At 45.7% G+C, this 19,712-nt stretch overlaps 2 protein-coding genes across 2 annotated transcripts in view; one reads left to right on the plus strand and one right to left on the minus strand.

Moving 5' to 3' along the window:
• LOC112266886 (SUMO-activating enzyme subunit 1) overlaps positions 1 to 2,765 on the minus strand; it is a 21,415-nt gene extending 18,650 nt beyond the window's left edge. The window contains exon 1 of the mRNA XM_024444784.2: positions 2,647 to 2,765. The gene's annotated coding sequence lies outside the window, so the exon portion shown is untranslated. The remainder of the gene's footprint in view (positions 1 to 2,646) is intronic.
• On the plus strand, positions 973 to 17,800 carry LOC112266885 (zinc finger CCCH domain-containing protein 4). Its single transcript, XM_024444780.2, is given in 15 exon segments — positions 973 to 1,286; positions 6,083 to 6,374; positions 6,548 to 6,655; positions 6,769 to 7,027; positions 7,149 to 7,327; positions 7,478 to 7,562; positions 7,766 to 7,911; positions 8,038 to 8,139; positions 8,304 to 8,415; positions 8,607 to 8,716; positions 8,834 to 9,264; positions 9,363 to 9,652; positions 9,808 to 10,056; positions 14,741 to 15,402; positions 15,404 to 17,800. Coding segments are annotated over 15 exon segments (4,107 nt in total). The 5' UTR covers positions 973 to 1,206; the 3' UTR covers positions 16,406 to 17,800.
• The last annotated feature ends 1,912 nt before the right edge of the window (positions 17,801 to 19,712 follow it).

Raw genomic sequence — 19,712 nt, forward strand, 5'->3', positions numbered from 1 at the left:
AGGCAGCTCTAACCAACATCTCCAATCTCTGTCTCATTGATTGAACTCCAGGTTAGGTGACACCTGACTCTAATTAGCTTTTGGAGAAGTCATTAGCCTAGGAGGTCACATACTTTTTCCAACCTACACTGTGAATGTTTAAATTATGTATTCAATATAGACAAGAAAAATACAATTTGTGTGTTATTAGTTTAAGCACACGGTTTGTCTATTGTTGTGACTTAGATGAAGATCAGATCCAATTTGATTACCAATTTATGTAGAAATCCAGGTAATTCCAAAGGGTTCACATTTTTTCTTGCCACTGTATGCATACCATCATAGCACAGGCCTACCAACAAATGTAACAGTGGAATAAATTAATTCATGGCCTTTTTAAATGCAGTGCTCAGACATTCTGTGAGAGAAAATTACTTTTAAAACATGATATGAAGCTATAAATCAAAGTTCCCTATGACAACAAAAACATGAACATGGAGCCTACCTGGTCCTTGGTTTGTATTTTGTGATATTCCTTAATTATTAGTTATATATTATTTTCTTCTAATCTGCATGGTTGGTTAAAGGGCTTGTAAGTAAGCATTTCACTGTCAGGTGAAACACCCAATTAATGAAATATAATTGGTTAGTTGAAATTTGACTGTGGCTTTAATAGTAAATTATCATTAGGATAGGCTCGAAGACACACGTCACCGTTCACAGCTACCACCAATATAGTCATTCCATGGAGAGGGAACTGAGTGCCAACTAAGAGAAAAGTAAAGTGAACTTGTTCAAATTACTAGACAGGCAGCAGAATACCTCAACGTGCCCTAAAATTCAGTCTCCTAGGATGCAGATATGCATATACACATGCCAAAGAGTGATCTTTCATAACTGCTGAACGAAAAATGTTCGGGTATTTCCGTGACAAACGTATGAGAACGTAATGTTTATGTCGTCATATTCGGAATATCCCGCCCCTTCTCTTTGGAGGAGACGGTCAGCCATTTTAAGTGGATGAGTTTCATTTTACAGCGCAACTGTAGGACGGAGAATCTCAGGACACAATTTCAACCTATTTCTCTAACAACTGTTAGTGGAGAATTGACTACTATGAACTGAAACTCTTCCTTAAACCATTAACAAGTACTGTAGATCCAAGTTAAGTGACGCATAAGCCAGTAGAGTTGTAATTTTTTTTGCACCTAAATGTAGCTAGAGGAAATGGCTGTGGAAAGCATGACTGTCCATCCAAACTCCCCAACAACAACCAACCACGAACACAGTCTTCTCACTGACGAAAGGTCGAGTAATTCTACAATCATATTTCTATCAAACTATTTATTTGTCCTGTGCTTTTTAGGTATAAAAAGCCCGGGTTTCTTTTTCCTTTTTTTCTTTCAAAGGGATTAAACTCGCCTTTTTCTGGGGAACAAGTACAGAGGTAACGAACGCCATCTTGAAACGTTGCTCAGCGCAAACTGGAAGGTCAAATATGAACCTGGGATCTGTTCAGTTTGAATAAGTATTTCAAGGAGTTATTTTATGAAGGAAAAAGACCATCAGTTCAAATAATTGATCCATCAAAGTTGCATCCCCACCAAAGTAGAGTGAATGAAGAAAAATATTATTTTTGCTTGCTAATTGTCCACCATCAACTTAACTAGCAAAAATGTATTTCTGAATAGATTTCCAATTAGTTATATGTCCAAAACATTTTTGAACACAAAAGCTTTGCAAAATTGCATCGCAAAGACGGCTAGCTAACGCTCCAACTCGCCAGCTAGCTGGCTGCCCTCCGTGGGGAAAAAAATGCCAGTTTGCTAACTATCCGCCAAGCCAATAGGGCGAATTTTAACAGTTTCATAATTAATCATTACATTCTAGGTTTTTCAGGTCAGACAAAGACTTGATTGCAATGGATTAATAGCCAGTTGTGGGACATTGAAGGTATTTCCTTTATTAGCACTCATGCTAAGTAACGAAGTGGCTAACTACGCAGTTATTTTTTTGCTAGCTAGCTTGCCAGACCAATCTAGCTTGTAAGCAAAGGCCGCCATTGTGCCTGCCCCTTTTTTTTTAGCAACTAGATAGTTGTGTTGAAAGCATTTTGTCATTGGAATTGATGCAGCTGTTCACTTGTCACCCTATATATAGACAGAGCCCTCTTAAATCGGCGAATAAAATGAATTGGTTCGATTAGTTAATGTTAACTACTTATGAAGTTCACTATTGGTCCACGGGCTAATGTTAACTAAGACAACTAGCTCGGGATTAATATAACGTTTAATCACTAACAATGAACAAATTGATACATTTCCAGGGCGTGAAATTGGTCATACTAACTAGTCAACGAAAATGTAACAAACGTGATTGCACAATTGTTTTAGCATGCTCATCCACTTTAATGTTTGTGCCACCCATTTTTTAAATTTTATTTGAATTATTACTAGATCTGTACATTAATGGATTTAACATTTTCTTCCTTTGCTAGTTCAGGACAATTGCCTAATTTCGTGCCCCTATAAAGTTTCTCTTTTCTCAGGACAGACTGCTATATTACTTTAGATTGTTATCCCAAACACCCACCAAATCCCAGCACTGTGTTGAACGTTTGCAAAGCATATCAGATGTCTAAAAAGTCAAGTAAACCACAAATGTTACCTGATTTCCCTGTCTGTCTTCAGCACCCCCAACAACCCAAGTTATACCATTTCCACAAACCCTAATAATAAAGTGGGGAGACCACTATTATCTTCCAAAAACTTTTTTTTTGGGGGGGGGAATGGTCATACCAGTGCTTTTGAGTGCAGAATGTGAAGAAAACCTCTCACAGTAAGTACTTCCCAAAGGCCCATTGTTTGTAGTTTAATTGATTATTAGGGAACTTTTGGACCTTTTTAATTAAGCTGTAATTGTGTTGTGATGATGCATGAAAAGTATTGTAAAATGTATTAAGTGAAAATGTAAGTTTACTACATGACTGATTGTACCTAGTACTTTCAGCATTAACTCAGTTTATGCTCTTGGAACTACATAAGGTGTGTCCAGTGCACGCACACAACTTTATAGCAACTGTAAAGGTTGTCTTGTTTTAAGTTTGATTGTGTATTATTTATTTTTATTAGACTATATATCTGGATCCAAGTGTAACTTTTTTTCTGTTCATAGTTCTTTGGCGTAGAGTAGACTAGAGCCTTATCTAATTGGCAGTAGTGAGTGCTATCATTTCCTGACCACTCTGTTGTTATTGGAGTGATACATCCTTTTTTTTGCAAAGTCTTTGTGATGTGGGCTATTAAACCCAGAGGAGGCTTTTGACAGGTGCTTTGCATTTGCCATTTAACACAATTGTCAGGACATCTAACCAGCCTGACAATATACTTTTTATATCAAATTCTTTATTACCATAATGTTAATTAACCAAAACACCTGTAACCTCAGTTTGAAATAGTAATAGTACATAATGTTGTAAGAAGAAGTTTTCATTCAGGGCAATACACGATAGGTTTGGCTAGACCCTAACGTCTCTTTACACAACTAAATGGTTTGGCATACTCCCAACCAATGGGAGTGGCACACCTCTGTAGAAGTATAGGTTGGCTTGACTGGCATCTGAACTGAGCAAAATCATGATAAAGCGTTTTGCTTGTCCGCAGAATCCTGAATACTTGAACCTGGCACCCCACTAGAGAAAGGGGCAAGGAGTCAGAGCTATGTCAGTAGAGCCTTTGTTCTGTGTACGTGCCCATGTCAGTCCAAAGAACCCCCAGCAATGCAAAGTTCTGCGCTCATCAAGACTGGCCTCATTGTGCCTCTTGAAGGACGTGAGTGATCATGATTCAAGGGTTGGCTGTGTTGAGTTAAATTATGTTGACGCCATTGATTTATGCCAAGTGGTAATACCATGCCATTCACAATGAAGGAAAAAATGTATCAACTTGCAGTTGTAGAGGAATTTGGTTTATTTAAGAGTGACTAGATCTATATCGGGTCCCTTTCTGGCTGAGAGTAAACTTAGGATAACTAAACGTAAGGAGGAGCAGGAGACTGTAGTAAGTCCCAGCAACCCTCGGGCCCCAGAGGAAAGTCATGTCCTACATAGGAAGTTAGTATGTTGAGGATGTGGTGTGGACTGTGTTGGTGTGAGTATAAAGGGAGATCAGTCAACATTTATTTGTGTCAATTGGCCTATAGGCCTATGTCCACAGATTGGGTCTGTATGCTCAGAGTATAGTCTATTCTATAGCCTACATCGAACTCATTGTTTTACTACCGAAACCATTTCTGTGTACTTTGGCCAAAAGTCAGAATTGTAATCTGTATTTGAATAATCAAATAAAGGCCTAACCTGTACCATTTTGAAGTTAGGCTATACCAGACACTTAAAGTGAGACTGTTACTCAAGCCTGCTCTGATCAGTGTCAGCAAATATCTGTTCACTCTGTAGGCTGAACTGTGGCTATAGTGACGCTTCAAATGGACATAGTGGTTATACCCTACTTATCACCCATAGGGCGGCGCATAATTGGCTCAGTGTCGTTAGGGTTTGGCCGAGGTATGCAGTCATTGTAAATACAAAATTGTTCTTAACTGACTTGCCTCACATGCCTTATTGTCACGCCAGTGTATTTCAGTAAATCATGTAATGGCACGCCTCTGAAACTACACCTTGAAAGATGGCAGGGGGAAAATGCATCTGTTTCTAATTTCTTGTCTGTGTTCTCTAGCCACATTTAGGCCCAGCTATTCCAGTTTTAATACAGTTTTAACCATTGCAGTTTCCTGTGTAAAGTTTGAGATGTGTATTGGTTGTTGGTTAAATATTTTCATCTTCTAAGCAAGCATATTGCATGCTGTTGAGGTCTGTTGACAGATGAAATTGACTGATCTTCACTGATAAATAGCAGACTGTTTAAGATCATTTTTGTTATGTAAACACTTTGATCTCCCCGCACAGGAATGACTAGCTCGATTTAGTGATGGGCCTATTGCTTTCAAAATGTCCTTGAAATGAATGTTGATGTTAAATCCACCCTGTATCATGAAGGCCAACGGATTCCGCATGTCCAGCAGTACTGAATCCCCGTCCCCACCAGTTGCATCATCATAGTTGCATCACTCTCAACTTCTCCCAGTCCAAAGAGACAAAACAGTGAAGCTCAAAGTGTACACATTACACACACATGGAAATGTCATACCTATAACGAAATGCAGAGAAACTTGCTGGTACTGATTGCTGTCCCATATATTAACTGCCATATAATTTGTTTACCACAGACCACACCCACCTTATCCCTGTCCTCCTCACGATAACTCGGCTTGTTTTGACACAAATAACACACATCCTTTACACCCTAGCAGTCCTATCTCCAGCATACAGTCGTTAGGCCTATGTGTTCAGTCTAAGAAAAACATGATCTGGCCCTCTGACTCTCAGCAGACACTAGGTCCTTTATGTCACCCACAATAACAGCCAACCGTCAACCCAGTCACCCAAACACTCATAACTCATCAGAATGTTCCAGCAGAGCAGCCTACGTTGTGTCATGGTTTGTGGGTGAACGGTGGTGTGATTAATGTTTAACGAGTTCAGAGAAACGCAGCTCTCAGACATTATCACAGGATAGGATAACAACAGCTGATTGGCCCCGAGGACAACCACATTATCTCCACTGTCAAGACAAACGTACAGAAATGCACAAGGAAACGCCATAATTAAAACCCACAAATTAAATTCTTCACATTAGAACATGAGGGAAGTGACTCCCTCGGGCTATACAAGTCATCAATGTGTAGAACAGGTACACTTGAATTTTGCTATTTTAGCTCAACCATGAAAAAGGAATTATCCAAATTCCCAGCCTAGCACTCGCAGTTGTTAATGCCATTTTTTCCCACTTTACCTTTCCCCAGACAAAAAGCTTTGATCCCTTATAATTATGGTCTGGTGGTGGTGTCTAGGAATGTAATGTTCACCACCCAGGAACCATCCACCTGTCCCATACTGGGAGTCCAAACATGAACTACGCGTTTGAGACCGGAGTGTGGCGTGAACAGCATTTTGATGTCCTGCCTATCTGTTCTCTGTTTGTCACAGACATGAGGATGGTGAGCTGGAAGAGGGGGAGTTGGAGGATGATGGTGGAGAGGTGGAGGTGGCAGAGGAGCCCAGCACCGGGGGAGGAGGAGAAGATGGAGGTGCAGGTGAAGAAGCAACAGCAACAGAGGCGGCCCCCCCAGAGAAAATTCACCGTAGCAAAGAGCGCCACGCCAGCGGCGACGAGAAGGACGACGAGAAGGCCCGCCGCCACAAGAGGAAGAGGAAAAAAGAGCGGGAGCGAGAGAAGGAGAAGAGGAGAGCCAAGAAGAGACGCAAATCCAAGCACAAAGTAAGATAGCGTTTGTGTGTGTGTTTCACATCCAGCTCAGCTCTGGCTTTCATCGTCCTATACATACCCTTCAGATCAGGGATGTTATTGCTTTCTTACTGTTTAGTCTAAATGTTTCTTCGTACTTTGTCACTCAACCTATCTCTCTTTCTGTGTTGTGTGTGGTGTTACAGCGTCATGCCTCCTCCAGTGATGACCACTCAGACTTTAGCGATGACTCTGACTACAGCCCAGGTGAGAAGAGGAAGTATCGGGACTATAGCCCTACGTACACCCCTTCTGTAAGTTACCCCATGGCGGCACTCTAAATCACATGATACCTGCTGCGGAGTTGCTAGTCTGTTTGTCACCATGTAATTACAGTGGTCTAACAATGATTTTGTTTCCTTCCCAGTCCCTTGGAGGTTACCCACCAGCCCCGTCCTCTGGCCACGGGGGCCCCATGCCTAAGAAGGGCAGCTACGTGAAGATGGACAAGCAAAGCTACGGGAGCTACGGCGATTATGAAGAGGAGAACTACGAGGGAGAGGAGGATGAGGAGATGGGCGATGAAGACTACGATGACTTCACCAAGGAGCTCAACCAGTACCGCAAGGCCAAGGAGGGAGGCAGCGGCGATGGAGGTGGAAGGGGCAACTGTCGCGGGGGCAGAGGTAGAAAAAATGGGGTCAGAGGTGAATTGAACGACCCTTACTAGTTTGCTTGCAGGTCCCCGCGTGCCGTGGAGATGGTGACACAAGGTGCTGACAAGTGCTTCTTTTTCTTTCTCCACAGGAGGTAAAGGTCGTATGAAGAACCAGAGAGGTCGAGGAGGCATGAGAGGAGGGCGTGGAGGTAGAGGAAGAGGAGGGAGCAGGGGTCGGGGACGAGGGGGCAAGATGGGCGGAGACAATGAGGATGGAGAAGGGATGATGTATGGAGGAGGAGGAGGAGGAGGAGGAGACGAGATGGAGGTGAGTCAAAGACAGTCATCCTCTGGCCCCAGATGCACAGATCATTTCACATTGTTTATCAATGATACTGGTGTGCTTGCTAAATTATATTGTTTTGGGAAAGTGTTTTGTTTCTGAATTGTTCCTCATCCAGTTGATGTTGTGTTCTAGTATGGAGATGATGACTATGACCACATGGGTGAAGATGACTATGATGAATACTCTCAGTACAGGAAGTCCAAAGACCGTGGAAGGGGTGAGTTGGCTGTCAGAATGTGAAGGATTACCACTATTATTCACACTACACAATACTTAGTCATGCTACTGTAATAAAGACATGCTAGGTTAGCTGTTCTGATGTCTTTCCTAAGTAAACATGCTTTGCACCTGATCCAAAATGGTTGCCTGTCTTGTTCCATTGTAGCCCACTGATGAAGTGTCTCTCTCTGCTCCAACCAGGTGGTAAAGGTGGGCGGGGGCGGGGCCGGGGGAAACAGGGGCGTGGTATGAACCGGGGAGGCCGAGGGAGGAACCGGGGGAGAGGCCGAGGGGGCGGAGACCAGGGTCACGATGAGGACAACAATGGAGACAATGGGGACATGGGGGTGAGAATAAAACCAACTACCACACCTTACAGACCTGCTCGCTCATCTGAATGAATACTCAACCTGTACAAGTTTCTGATAACGCTCTGAAACTGGTAATGTTTGTTTGCTTGTGTTGTGGTGCAGGATGGAGGAGGAGGCCAGCACAACAAGCACCAGGGGGACAAGCACCAAGACAAGAAAGGGAAAGCCATCTGCAAGTACTACATGGAGGGCCGCTGTACTTGGGTAAGAAGGAAATCATGGAATTTGAGCAGAGATAATGTTCTTGCCAGGCATTCTCAATAGAATGCCAAATCATTTTTCTTCGGACATATGTTACCATCAACTGCTTTTTAAAATCTTGTCCAAACGTGATTTTTTATTGTTTTAACGCTTTGCCAACTTTCCAGGGGGAACACTGCAACTTCAGCCACGACATTGAGCTGCCCAAGAAGAAAGAACTCTGCAAGTTCTACATCACCGGCTTCTGCGCACGGGCTGAAAACTGCCCCTACATGCATGATATCCTTTACCTGCAGTTCACTTTGTATCAGATAGGACATTTCCTTCAGTGTGTGTTTCCAGCTAGCATTGCTAGAACGGCCATACTAGTTGTCAAGTTTAGTATAGCCTATATCAGTGCTACCCCCGAGACAGTCTTTGAGTGAGTTCAGTCCATCCAGGCCTTCCATAGTTCCTTAACTCCCCAGCAAGTGATTTCCCCTGCAAGCTGTTCCACACCACCGGGAGCTGTGTGAATGGAGACGAATGCATGTTCTCCCATGAGCCTCTGACCGACGACACCCAAGACCTGCTAAACAAGGTGAGCCGTCCTCAAGTGGATTTAGACACCAATTCTCTCTGTTTCTTTAAATCACTCCCTCTCCTCTGTGTTAGTCTGTTAACCCCTTTTGACCACCTTTTCACCTCATGTTTGTAGATGCTGGCGGAGGATGCCGAGGCTGGAGCTGAGGATGAGAAGGAGGTGGAGGAGCTAAAGAAGCAGGGGATCAACCCCCTTCCCAAGCCGCCTCCTGGAGTGGGCCTGCTCCCGACACCGCCCAGACCAGGGCCACCCGACAACTCTGGCCCTGGGGACTTTGGATCTCCTGGACCACCACAGGGCCCCATGTCCCCCAACAGCCTCCCCGGCCCAGGGCCTAACCAAGGGCCCGGTCCCTGTCCTGGTTCCCTTCCCGCCTACCCAGACAGTGGCCCCTACCAGGGCCCTCCCAACCCCAATGGTCCCGCACCCCCATCCATGGGCCCCCCACCCCCCTGTCCTGGCAATGGAGGGAAGAAGATCCCCTCGTTGTTTGAGATCAAGGTGCAGCCCACGGGACAGCTAGCTCAGAAACTAGCTAATCACCGGTGAGCTTTTCACATCCATCCAAACCTATTTATGTGACTTTTATAGTTTGAGTGTGCGCTAGGAACATGGTATAACGCAACAATCTTTCTCTCTGCAGAGGTCAGACCCCAGGAACTGCCACAGGCCAAGCTGGTGCCACTGGCCCCCAAGGGCACCCCGGTGGGCCTGGTGGGCCTCCGCCTCGGTTCCCTCCACCTGGCATGATGCCCCCAGACATGTCCATGTGTCCTCCCCCACCCATGGGCCCTGGAGGACCCCCCATGATGCCAGGCTTTGGCCCAGAAGGGGGGCCTATGATGCCCCCCGGACCTCCTCCAGGGGGTAACTTCTTTGATAACTTCTTCAACCAGCAGCAAGACATGAATATGGACGAGGTAGTGGAGGAAGGTGAGATGAACGAAGCATATAATCACTGTTCGCATCAGAGACTAATCAGAGACTTCCCTCCAATATAATTTCAGATTGAATCTAAACCTGTGCTGTTATGTGTCTCTGAGAGTGTTCTGTATTGTAGTTGTCAACCTTCCTCCTGTACCTTTCAGGTGATCACTTCCAGGGCTTTGGAGGGATGGACGTGAAAGAAGCAAGAGGATCGGGAGGAAACCATAGCTCCGTGGGAAGTCCTGACGTTCCCGCAAACGGAGGCTCGGCCAATCAGCAGGCGGGGATGGGAGTGCCTGACTTTCTGCCGCCGGCCCAACGCATGCTGTTCATGAGAATTCAACAGAAACAGCAGGAGGATGAGGAGAGGGTCAGACTTGCCAAGGGGGTAGGAGAGAGGGACGTGGAAGGTACGTTCTATATATATATACACACACACACACACAGACAGACCGACTGTAGACCAGGGGTGGGCAACATGCGTTCAATATTTTTTTAATCCTAAAATTCTAATTCACATATCTAAATGATCCTTGGTATGACCATTTTAAAACAATTTAATATGTTAGCTTTAGTAGACCCCTCCCTCCCAACCATAGACACTCCAGGCCACTCTTTAAAAAATGTTTAAAAAATAATTGTGATTGGATAGAGAGAGAGAGGGGAAAGATAGAGGAGAGAGTTGCTGAAATGGGCCGGATTCGAAATCAATGCTGCAGCAGTACACTGGAGGCAGCGACCTAGACCGTTACGCCACTCTTGAATGTCTAAAACTAGATATAAAGTACACTACATGACCAAGAGTATGTGGACACCTGCTCGTCGAACATCTCATTCCAAAATCATGGGCATTAATATGGAGTTTGTACCCTCTTTGGTGCTATAATAGCCTCCGCTCTTCTGGGAAGGCTTTCCACTAGATGTTGGAACATTGCTGCGGGACTTGCTTCCATTCAGACCACAAGAGCATTAGTGAGGTCGGACACTGATATTGGGCGATTAGGCCTGGCTCGCAGTCGGCGTTCCAATTTATCCAAAAGGTGTTTGATGTGGTTGAGGTCAGGGCTCTGTGCAGGCCAGTCAAGTTCTTCCACACCGATCTCGACAAACCATTTCTGTATGGACCTCACTTTGTGCAAGGGGGCATTGTCATGGTTAAACAGGAAAGGGCCTCCCCCAAACTGTTGCCAAAACTGTACAGTTGGCACTATGCATTGGGGCAGGCAGCGTTCTCCTGCCTGGCATCCGTCAAACCCAGATTTGTCCATCGGACTGCCAGATGGTGAAGCGTGATTCATCACTCCAGAGAATGCATTTCTACTCCTCCAGAGTCCAATGGCGGCGAGCTTTAATCACTCCTGCCGACGCTTGGCATTGCACATAGTGATCTTAGGCTTGTGTGCGGCTGCTTGGCCATGGAATCTCCTTTCATGTAGCTCCCAACGAACGGTTCTTGTGCTGATGTTGCTTCCAGAGGCAGTTTGGAACTTGGTAGTGAATGTTGCAACTGAGGACAGACGCGCTTCAACAGTCGGCGGTTCCGTTCTGTGAGCTTGTGTGGCCTACCACTTCACGGCTGAACCGTTGTTGCTCCTGAACGTTTCCACTTCACAATAACAGCACTTACAGTTGACCGGTGCAGGTCAGAAATTTGACAAACTGACTTGTTGGAAAGAGAGGGACGATGCCACGTTGAAAGTCACTGAGCTCTTCAGTAAGGCCATTCTACTGCCAATGTTTGTCCATGGAGATTGCATGGCTGTGTGCTCTGTATTTATACACCTGTCAGCTAGGGCTGGGCATTGTGGGCGATATGACGATATATATCGTCTGACGATAGAGCATAATATGAAACGATAGACATTTTCCTATCGTTTATTTCGTTGTCGCAAATCACACTCTTTATGGCAATATTTTTTATCAATTGGACGTCGCTTTGCGTCTAAAAGGAAATTTGCAATACAAACAAACATGGAGGAGAGTGAATGTGACACAGAGCACGGAGCTCGTACCTTAAAGAGGATCTATTTCGGTCGCATGGACGTGGTTTGGGTATGAAAAGTCTGACACGGACCAGAAAACCGTCCTCTGCAAAATATGCCGCAGGCCGGTCCTGACAACAGGCTCAAACACCACTAACCTCTTACCACCTACACAAGAATCATGTGAAACAGTACGGAGAGAGTCTACGGATGAGACCCAAAAAAGTACAGTCGAGTGATCAAAACAAACCCCCGACTCAGACCTTGCAATAGGCTTTTGCCTATTGGCAAAGAATCACGAAGATGGAAGGAGATAACAGCTGCCGTTACAACTTACATCTGCAAAGATATGGCCCCAATTTACACGGTTGAGAGATGGGGGTTTCGTGAGTTGGTGCTCAACACTCGACCCAAGGTACCAAATGCCTTATTTGTTGAGTATAATTCAAAATGTAATAAGAAATAGGCCTTTATGTGTGGTCATTTTATATAAACTATTTATTAATTGAATTGACAGAAAATGTGTATATTGTGAGATGTATCGTTATTGGGATATGAAATGACCTATATCGGGATATGAGATTTTGTCCATATCACCCAGCCCTACGGTCAGCAACTGGTGTGGCTGAAATAGCCGAATCCACTAATTGGAATCGGTGTATCTCAAATTATAATAGTTTTCAAATAACTATCCTTTTTCTGGCCTGCAAATTGCTTTTGATGAACAAATTGGTCCAAAAACATTGCCCACCCCTGCTTTAGACACTGTATTGAAGTCTATTATGCTTTTTATTTATCTGTTATTTTACCAGGTAAGTTGACTGAGAACACGTTCTCATTTGCAGCAACGACCTGAGGAATAGTTACAGGGAGAGGAGGGGGATGAATGAGCCAATTGTAAACTGGGGATTATTAGGTGACCGTGATGGTTTGAGGGCCAGATTGGGAATTTAGCCAGGACACCGGGGTTAACACCTCTACTCTTACGATAAGTGCCATGGGATCTTTAATGACCTCAGAGAGTCGGGACACCCATTTAACGTTCCTTCCGAAAGACTGCACTCTACACAGGGCAGTGTCCCCAATCACTGCCCTGGGGCATTGGGATATTTTTTTTAGACCAGAGGAAAGAGTGCCTCCTACTGGCCCTCCAACACCACTTCCAGCAGCATCTGGTCTCCCATCCAGGAACTGACCAGGACCAACCCTGCTTAGCTTCAGAAGCAAGCCAGCAGTGGTATGCAGGGTAGCATGCTGGTATGTTGCTTAGACACTAATATAATAGCAAGCCAGCACAGACAAAAACATAAGTACTTCTACTGGGCCTGGTTAACCTGGCATGACTCCATCTCAATTCTCCATAGACAAAACAAACAATTCCCACTGACACCGTATAAACAGTGCATTGGCAGTGCAAACACTGCAGGACAATGCTATATTAATACAGACAGCATATAAATACTTGCTTTAGGTCGCACTCACCCGTATAGGCTAGCTACGTAAGGCACATAAAGTAGGATCAGTCGAGTGCATATGCTGTGTAAACCCTTGCTGCACCCTGGTCTAAAGTGTGCTCTATACAGGGAATAGGGTGCCATTTGGAACGTATATAAAGTCGTACGGTTTTAGCCTCAAAGTGCTTGCGTAAGTCTGGAAAATGCACAGTGTTCCTGTCTCCTTTTGTTTTGTTAGAAATGTATATGTGTCCCGAGGAGGCAGGAAATGTCTGTATGACACCGCTGACCCTCACTTGTAACCCTCAGCAGAGTCAACATCCTCTGGGCTCTGGTTGTGTAATACATGGATCAGATTAGTGACTCCGATGGGCCTATACTCCACTCCGTCGCTAGGTGGAGCTGTTGGTGTGTGAGACTACTAATTATGTTGGGCTCTGACATTGATTTAGGTCAGGCCAAGGTTTTATCTAAGTTTTCTGAGATAAAAGATTAAAAACACTAGGAAATCAGCTACAAATTATTTTAATTTTGGGTATACAGTGTGAAGTCGTAAATTTACATATTCTTAGATTGGAGTCATTAAAACTTGTTTTTCAACCACTCCACAAATTTCTTGTTAACAAACTATAGTTTTGGCAAGTCGGTTAGGACATCTACTTTGTGCATGACATAAGTAATTTTTCCATACACTAATATTGACGTGCCTTTAATCAGCTTGGAAAATTCCAGAAAATTATGTAATGGCTTTATGAGCTTATGATAGGCTAATTGACGTAATTTGAGTCAATTGAAGGTGTACCTGTGGATGTATTTATGAGATCATGGGAAAATCAAAAGAAATTAGCCAAGAAAATATTGTAAGCCTCCACAAGTCTGGTTCATCCTTGGGAGCAATGCCTGAAGGTACCACGTTCATCTGTACAAACAATAGTATAAACACCATGGAACCACGCAGCCATCATACCGCTCAGGAAGGAGACGCGTTCTGTCTCCTAGAGATGAATGTGCTTTGGTGCGAAAAGTGTAAATCAATCCCAGAACAACAGCAAAGGACCGTTTGAAGATGCTGGAAGAAATAGGTGCAGAAGTATCTATATCCACAGTAAAATGAGTCCTATATCGACATAACCTGACAGGCCACTCAGCAAGGAAGAAGCCACTGCTCCAAAAGCGCCATAAAAAAGCCAGACTACGGTTTGCTACTGCACATGGGGACAAAGATCATACTTTTTGGAGAAATGTCCTCCTTTCTGATGAAACAAAAATAGAACTGTTTGACCATAATGACCATCGCTATATTTGGAGGAAATGGGGAGGCTTGCAAGCCGAAGAACACCATCTCAACCGTGAAACACGGGGGTGGCAGCATCGTGTTGTGGGGGTGCTTTGCTGCAGGAGGGACTGTTGCACTTAACAAAATAAATGGCATCATGGGTAAGGAAAATTATGTGTATATAATGACACAACATCTCAAGACATCAGCCAGGAAGTTAAAGCTTGGTCGCAAATGGGTCTTCCAAATGGACAATGACCCTAAGCAGGATCACAATTTCGTTTAAAAGTTTTAACGTTTAAATGTTCAGTGGTTGTGGTTCTACTTACAGACCGTCAGTACGGTTGACTATGTCACTGATTCCTGTTGCTTTATCTCCTAGGTGACTCAGCTAACTGGTACTCCAGTGAGGATGAGGATGGAGGCGGCAGTGTCACATCCATCCTGAAGACGCTCCGCCAGCAGAGCCAAGGGCCCCCCAAACCGGAGGGTCCTCCCAGCGACCCCCGCCTCCAGAAAGGCTCCCCAGCGCACCCCTCCATCCGACCGGCGGACTCCCGTCAGGGGGACCCCCGGCTGGCCCGCGACCCCCGCCTCTCCCGGGCTACAGACTCTGCCCAGGCGTTGGACTCTCCCAACCCCTCCTTGGCCTCCACCGTCACCCCTGCAGACCCCCGCCTGGCACGGCTTGCTACCACCACCCTCACCCACAAACCAGACGCCCCCCTGGTGTACAAGCCCCCGCCCCTCACGGCTCCCCCTGCAGAGGAGGAGGAGACGGAGAGGGTTCTGAGGGACAAGCCTGTGCCCATCCCCCTGGACCCCCTGATGGGCATGGCCCTGAGGGACCCGCGCTCCCAGCTGAGGCAGTTCAGCCACATTAAGAAAGACATTCTCCTGCACATGCCCCCCTACGCTAAGACAGTGACATGGAACCCCGAGGACCTCATCCCTATCCCAATCCCTAAACAGGACCTTCTCCCCCTCCCTCCAGGCATCCCCCCTGTCTCAGCCCTGGATCCCCGCCTTTCACGCAGCCAGCAGCGAATCCATACGGCCCTCCCCATACCCCACCCATCCCCCTCCCTCCTTAGAACCCCCAGCCCCCTCCTCCTCCCTCCCAGACTTTGAATTGCTCTCTCGCATCCTCAAGACTGTTAACGCCTCATCCGGCCCCTCCCAGTCATCCCCTTCTCTCCCTCTTGTCCCTCCACCGGCCTTGTTGCCGGCGCCTCCTGCTTTGTTGCCCATCCCTGTCGACAAGCCCGTCGATCCTCGAATGGCCCGCAAAGCCCCCGCTGACCCCCGGCTCCAGCCGCAGAAATCTGTCCTGAAGCAGCCTTCAGAGTCCCCTGTCCCCCCTCTGACAGTCTCCCCGGCAGCCCCTCCACCCACCTCCGGCTCCTCCTCCCCCACCATCGCCCCCTACGACCCTCGGCTACTGTCTGCAGGTGGAGTGGGTCGTGGAGGGGGAGCGGGTGCAGTTGGTGGCAGCAGTATGCTGAGTGGTATCAGTCTTTATGATCCCCGGACTCCTAGTGCAGGTAAACTTGAGGGCCCTGGTGCCACCACAAACACAACCCCCAGCAGCGGCCCCACAGAGCCCAAACCCAGTGAGGCAGCACCAGCCAAGCCCAAGGCCAAGGAGCCCCTGTTTGTCCGTAAGTCTGCCCTGGACCAGCCGGAGCCAGAGAAGAGCAGCGAGCAGTCCACTGACCGCTACAACAGCTATAACCGGCCCAGGCCCAAGCCTGCACCCTCGCCGTCCACCGGGCCCCCCGGAGGTCCTGCTGCCTCTGTCTCCTCCATGGCCGGACAGGGCCCCCCTGGTGGTGCCGAGCAGGCCCCGGCGGGCGTCCACAACCTGCCTGTGTCTTCGCTCTTCAGCATGGTGAAACAGGCCAGCAAGCCCAGCGGTTCCGGCAGCCCCTTTGGTGGGAACAGCCCTGCCCAGCCTGGCGACACCACCACCACGGAGCAGGACAATGCTTCTCTGAAGGAGGTTTTCAAAGGCTTTGACCCCACGGCATCACCCTTCTGCCAGTGATATCTGAGCCTATCCTGGTCGAACATTGTTTTAGAGACGAACACTGAACGCATCAGCAAGGAGCGCACTGAGGCAGAAGTTGGACTGGCCACAGACTGTGAACGTTTGAACATGTTGCTCAGGCGTCACACCTGCAGTGTTTGCTCATCAGATTCTATAACAGACTTTGGGGCCAGGGAGGGAGGGTTTAGGGTGGATATGTCGGAGTCTGGGAAAGAGCGAACTCTATTTTAAAACAAACAGATGTATAAATAAATGTATTCCCTTTACGAGAGTCCCTCCCTACTTTAAGAGAGAACAATTATAGGACAACAAAAATGAGTCCACAGATTTAAATGGGCTGTACTTTGTCATTTATGCTCCTCCTAGTCCTGTTCATTTTCCTTTGCATTTGTTTGTAACTCCAGTCTCCAAGCTCTCCCTTTTATCATCCGTTCTGTCCATATCCCACCAACCCTTTCACGTCACTAGCTTCCACTGTGTCACTGTCAGAATACTTGTCAATCATTGTAGCTTTTCTAGTACAATCACAGGCAAAGATAACACAGAGAACATTCACTGCCACTCCCTCTGCCTGTAGCGTTATAACAGTACAGTATATTATATATGAATACAATTCTATTGTTGCTTGATTTGAAGTAATTTCTTTGCACTGTCCGTCTGTTATCTGCCAGTCTTTCCCCTCTGTTGGCTCTCTTCTTATTTAATATTTGAGCCCTCTGCTCTGTCGGCACAGTTATCTCTAACCTCTGTCTGTCTGTCTGTCTGTCTGTCTGTCTGTCCTATGACTATGTCGGCCATGTTGGTCCCACTACCCCACACACCCCTGCTTGAGGTTCCACTCACACCTCTCTGCCAGAGTCAGAACTGTGAATTGAAAACCACATAGTCCATCTGTCACGTGAGATATGATCATTTTAATTTATTTTTTATACTTATGAGATATCTGCCTCTCCTGTCTCCTCCCTATGTCACATGACAGTTCATTTGAATCATTTGATATTGTGTGTGTGTATATATATAAATAGATATATATAGATATCACACGTGTGTGTATGTATATATATATATATATATATATATAATTAGAAAGAAATACATTTAATTCCCCTGCATTTAAGTGGGATGCAGCCTGTAACCGTGAGAGGAGAAACAGACACTGACATTCTTGTTTTGTTGAAGGTTCAAACATATAAAATAAACTCAATTCCATAGAGGTATGAAAGCCTGGCTACACAAGCATCTAGTTTTTTCTAGTTTTGTTTTGCCCTTTACAAAAAGTGACTGCTTTGTAAATTGAACAGTGTCCTGTTTGACGAGAGGTAACATTTTGTAACTTCACTGTAGGGGAGGTTGTGAAGTATTTAATAAAGGCGATACATGATCAACCAGTAACTAACTGACCAGTGTTTCTCGTAGTTTGGTGGGCAGCCTAGGCGGTAGGGCGGGCAGGCGTCTCTGTGGTAGTATGTCATCAACCTGTTATCCTAGTGTTTCCTGCTAACCATGATCCCTGTGTGACTCATTTCCTTACACCTCTTGGCTCCAGGAAGTCACGTCAACATCAATCCCAGATCTCTTTAGCTAATGGTGGATGTCCACTGAGGATTTACCCCGGTGTTTTACCCAAAAGACGCAGACTATTTTGTTTCCATCTACGCGGGCCGGAACCTGTTTCCAGTGGACCTGCCGGAACCTGGCTCCAGTGGACCTGCTCTGACTTGGAGCCAAGGCAAGTCCCTGGGTACTTTTTAGCTTGCGTTTACATACACAGTAACAATGGCTAACTGAACTTTAACACCTTCTCACAAAGCAACAGTCTTGAATGATGCAGAGGTTGTTGATTCTGCCCGCCACAAGTCTTTAGTGTCACGCTACTGATGGAAACACATTGGGCTTGTTCGACGTTGCTGCCTACAGTGCAGGCGACTGCCGACTGGCTGATCTACGAAGAACCTTTCATCATAAATAACTAGTCATTATTATTCGTACTGTAGATCAGTCAGTCACAATTTACCCATGATACATTACGGTTTTGATACTCAAACACGGCCAAACGCTACGTCACGCCCACAAACATTAGCTTCTTTGCAATGAGTCTGGATCTGAGTACCTCCCTGACCCTTCACCGAATGCGAAAACATTAGAGGCCATCTGATTGGTCCAGAAACTGATGGGTTGGGCCAGAGCCAGTACACACATGGGTAAAGCACGGTTTGAAAATTCGGCATTGTCTTTGATAGTCTGGTTAGAGACGATCCAATCGCTGATTACTTTGTTTTGTACAACGCCCCTCCTTTCCCCTCGTCACCACAAACGACTTCAATGATTGCAGTCTCAGACTAAATGATGTAGCGAATGACAGAGCAGTGGAAGAATTTAGTGTGAGTCATCAGGCTAGGTGACACCCTGGTGTGGAGGTAAGTCTAGATAGTGAGTCATCAGGCTAGGTGACAACATGGTGTGGAGGTAAGTCTAGATAGTGAGTCATCAGGCTAGGTGACAACATGGTGTGGAGGTAAGTCTAGATAGTGAGTCATCAGGCTAGGTGACAACATGGTGTGGAGGTAAGTCTAGATCGGAAACCACCATACCACCATTACACAGGATCTCAAACAGATGGGTTAAAAACCTGACAACCTATTGTTGGTTTCATATGGTTTAGTGTCACTTTGAGTTTCAGGCATGGTTGGCTGCTGAAGAATTTCTAAGAGTGACTTATTCTTAAAACATGTATGTGAATGTTGAGGTAATGAGTATTCAGGCCACTGATTCCATACCGTATTGGGAAATTCTTGGGCTGCACCCAGTTCTTTTATGACAGGAATGCCTTTAGGTTTTGGCATTCAGGACGGGGAGTGTTAATCAGGCTTGATCCCAAAACTGCTCATGACCTTCCTCACGATCCTCCTGACAACGAACAAATCTGCAACAGTACCCAGGGAATGAACGTACCAGAAAAAGATCATTACGAAATCCTACTACAGTAGTGTTTGTTTTTGTTTTTATATTTAGTCCTCAGCTAAAGATGAGCCTACTTTGAGTGTTTCCCCTCCCAAATCATCAGAAATGGTTGCTTTTGGAACCTTGAAAATATGTTGATTTTCTTTGGGCAGAATCTGAATAGTAGCAAATAGGCCTACTGCTTATAGGCCACAAAGGCAAATAAAGAACACTTTAACATAGATTTTTTTTTTACCACATCCCATTAAATCTATATGAAGTGAAGGTACCTGCTCCTGGTGTGTGTATGTATATACGGTGGGGCAAAAAAGTATTTAGTCAGCCACCAATTGTGCAAGTTCTC

Source organism: Oncorhynchus tshawytscha, linkage group LG14, assembly GCF_018296145.1.
Source record: "Oncorhynchus tshawytscha isolate Ot180627B linkage group LG14, Otsh_v2.0, whole genome shotgun sequence".
In the NCBI taxonomy this organism is placed as follows: Eukaryota; Metazoa; Chordata; class Actinopteri; order Salmoniformes; family Salmonidae; genus Oncorhynchus; species Oncorhynchus tshawytscha.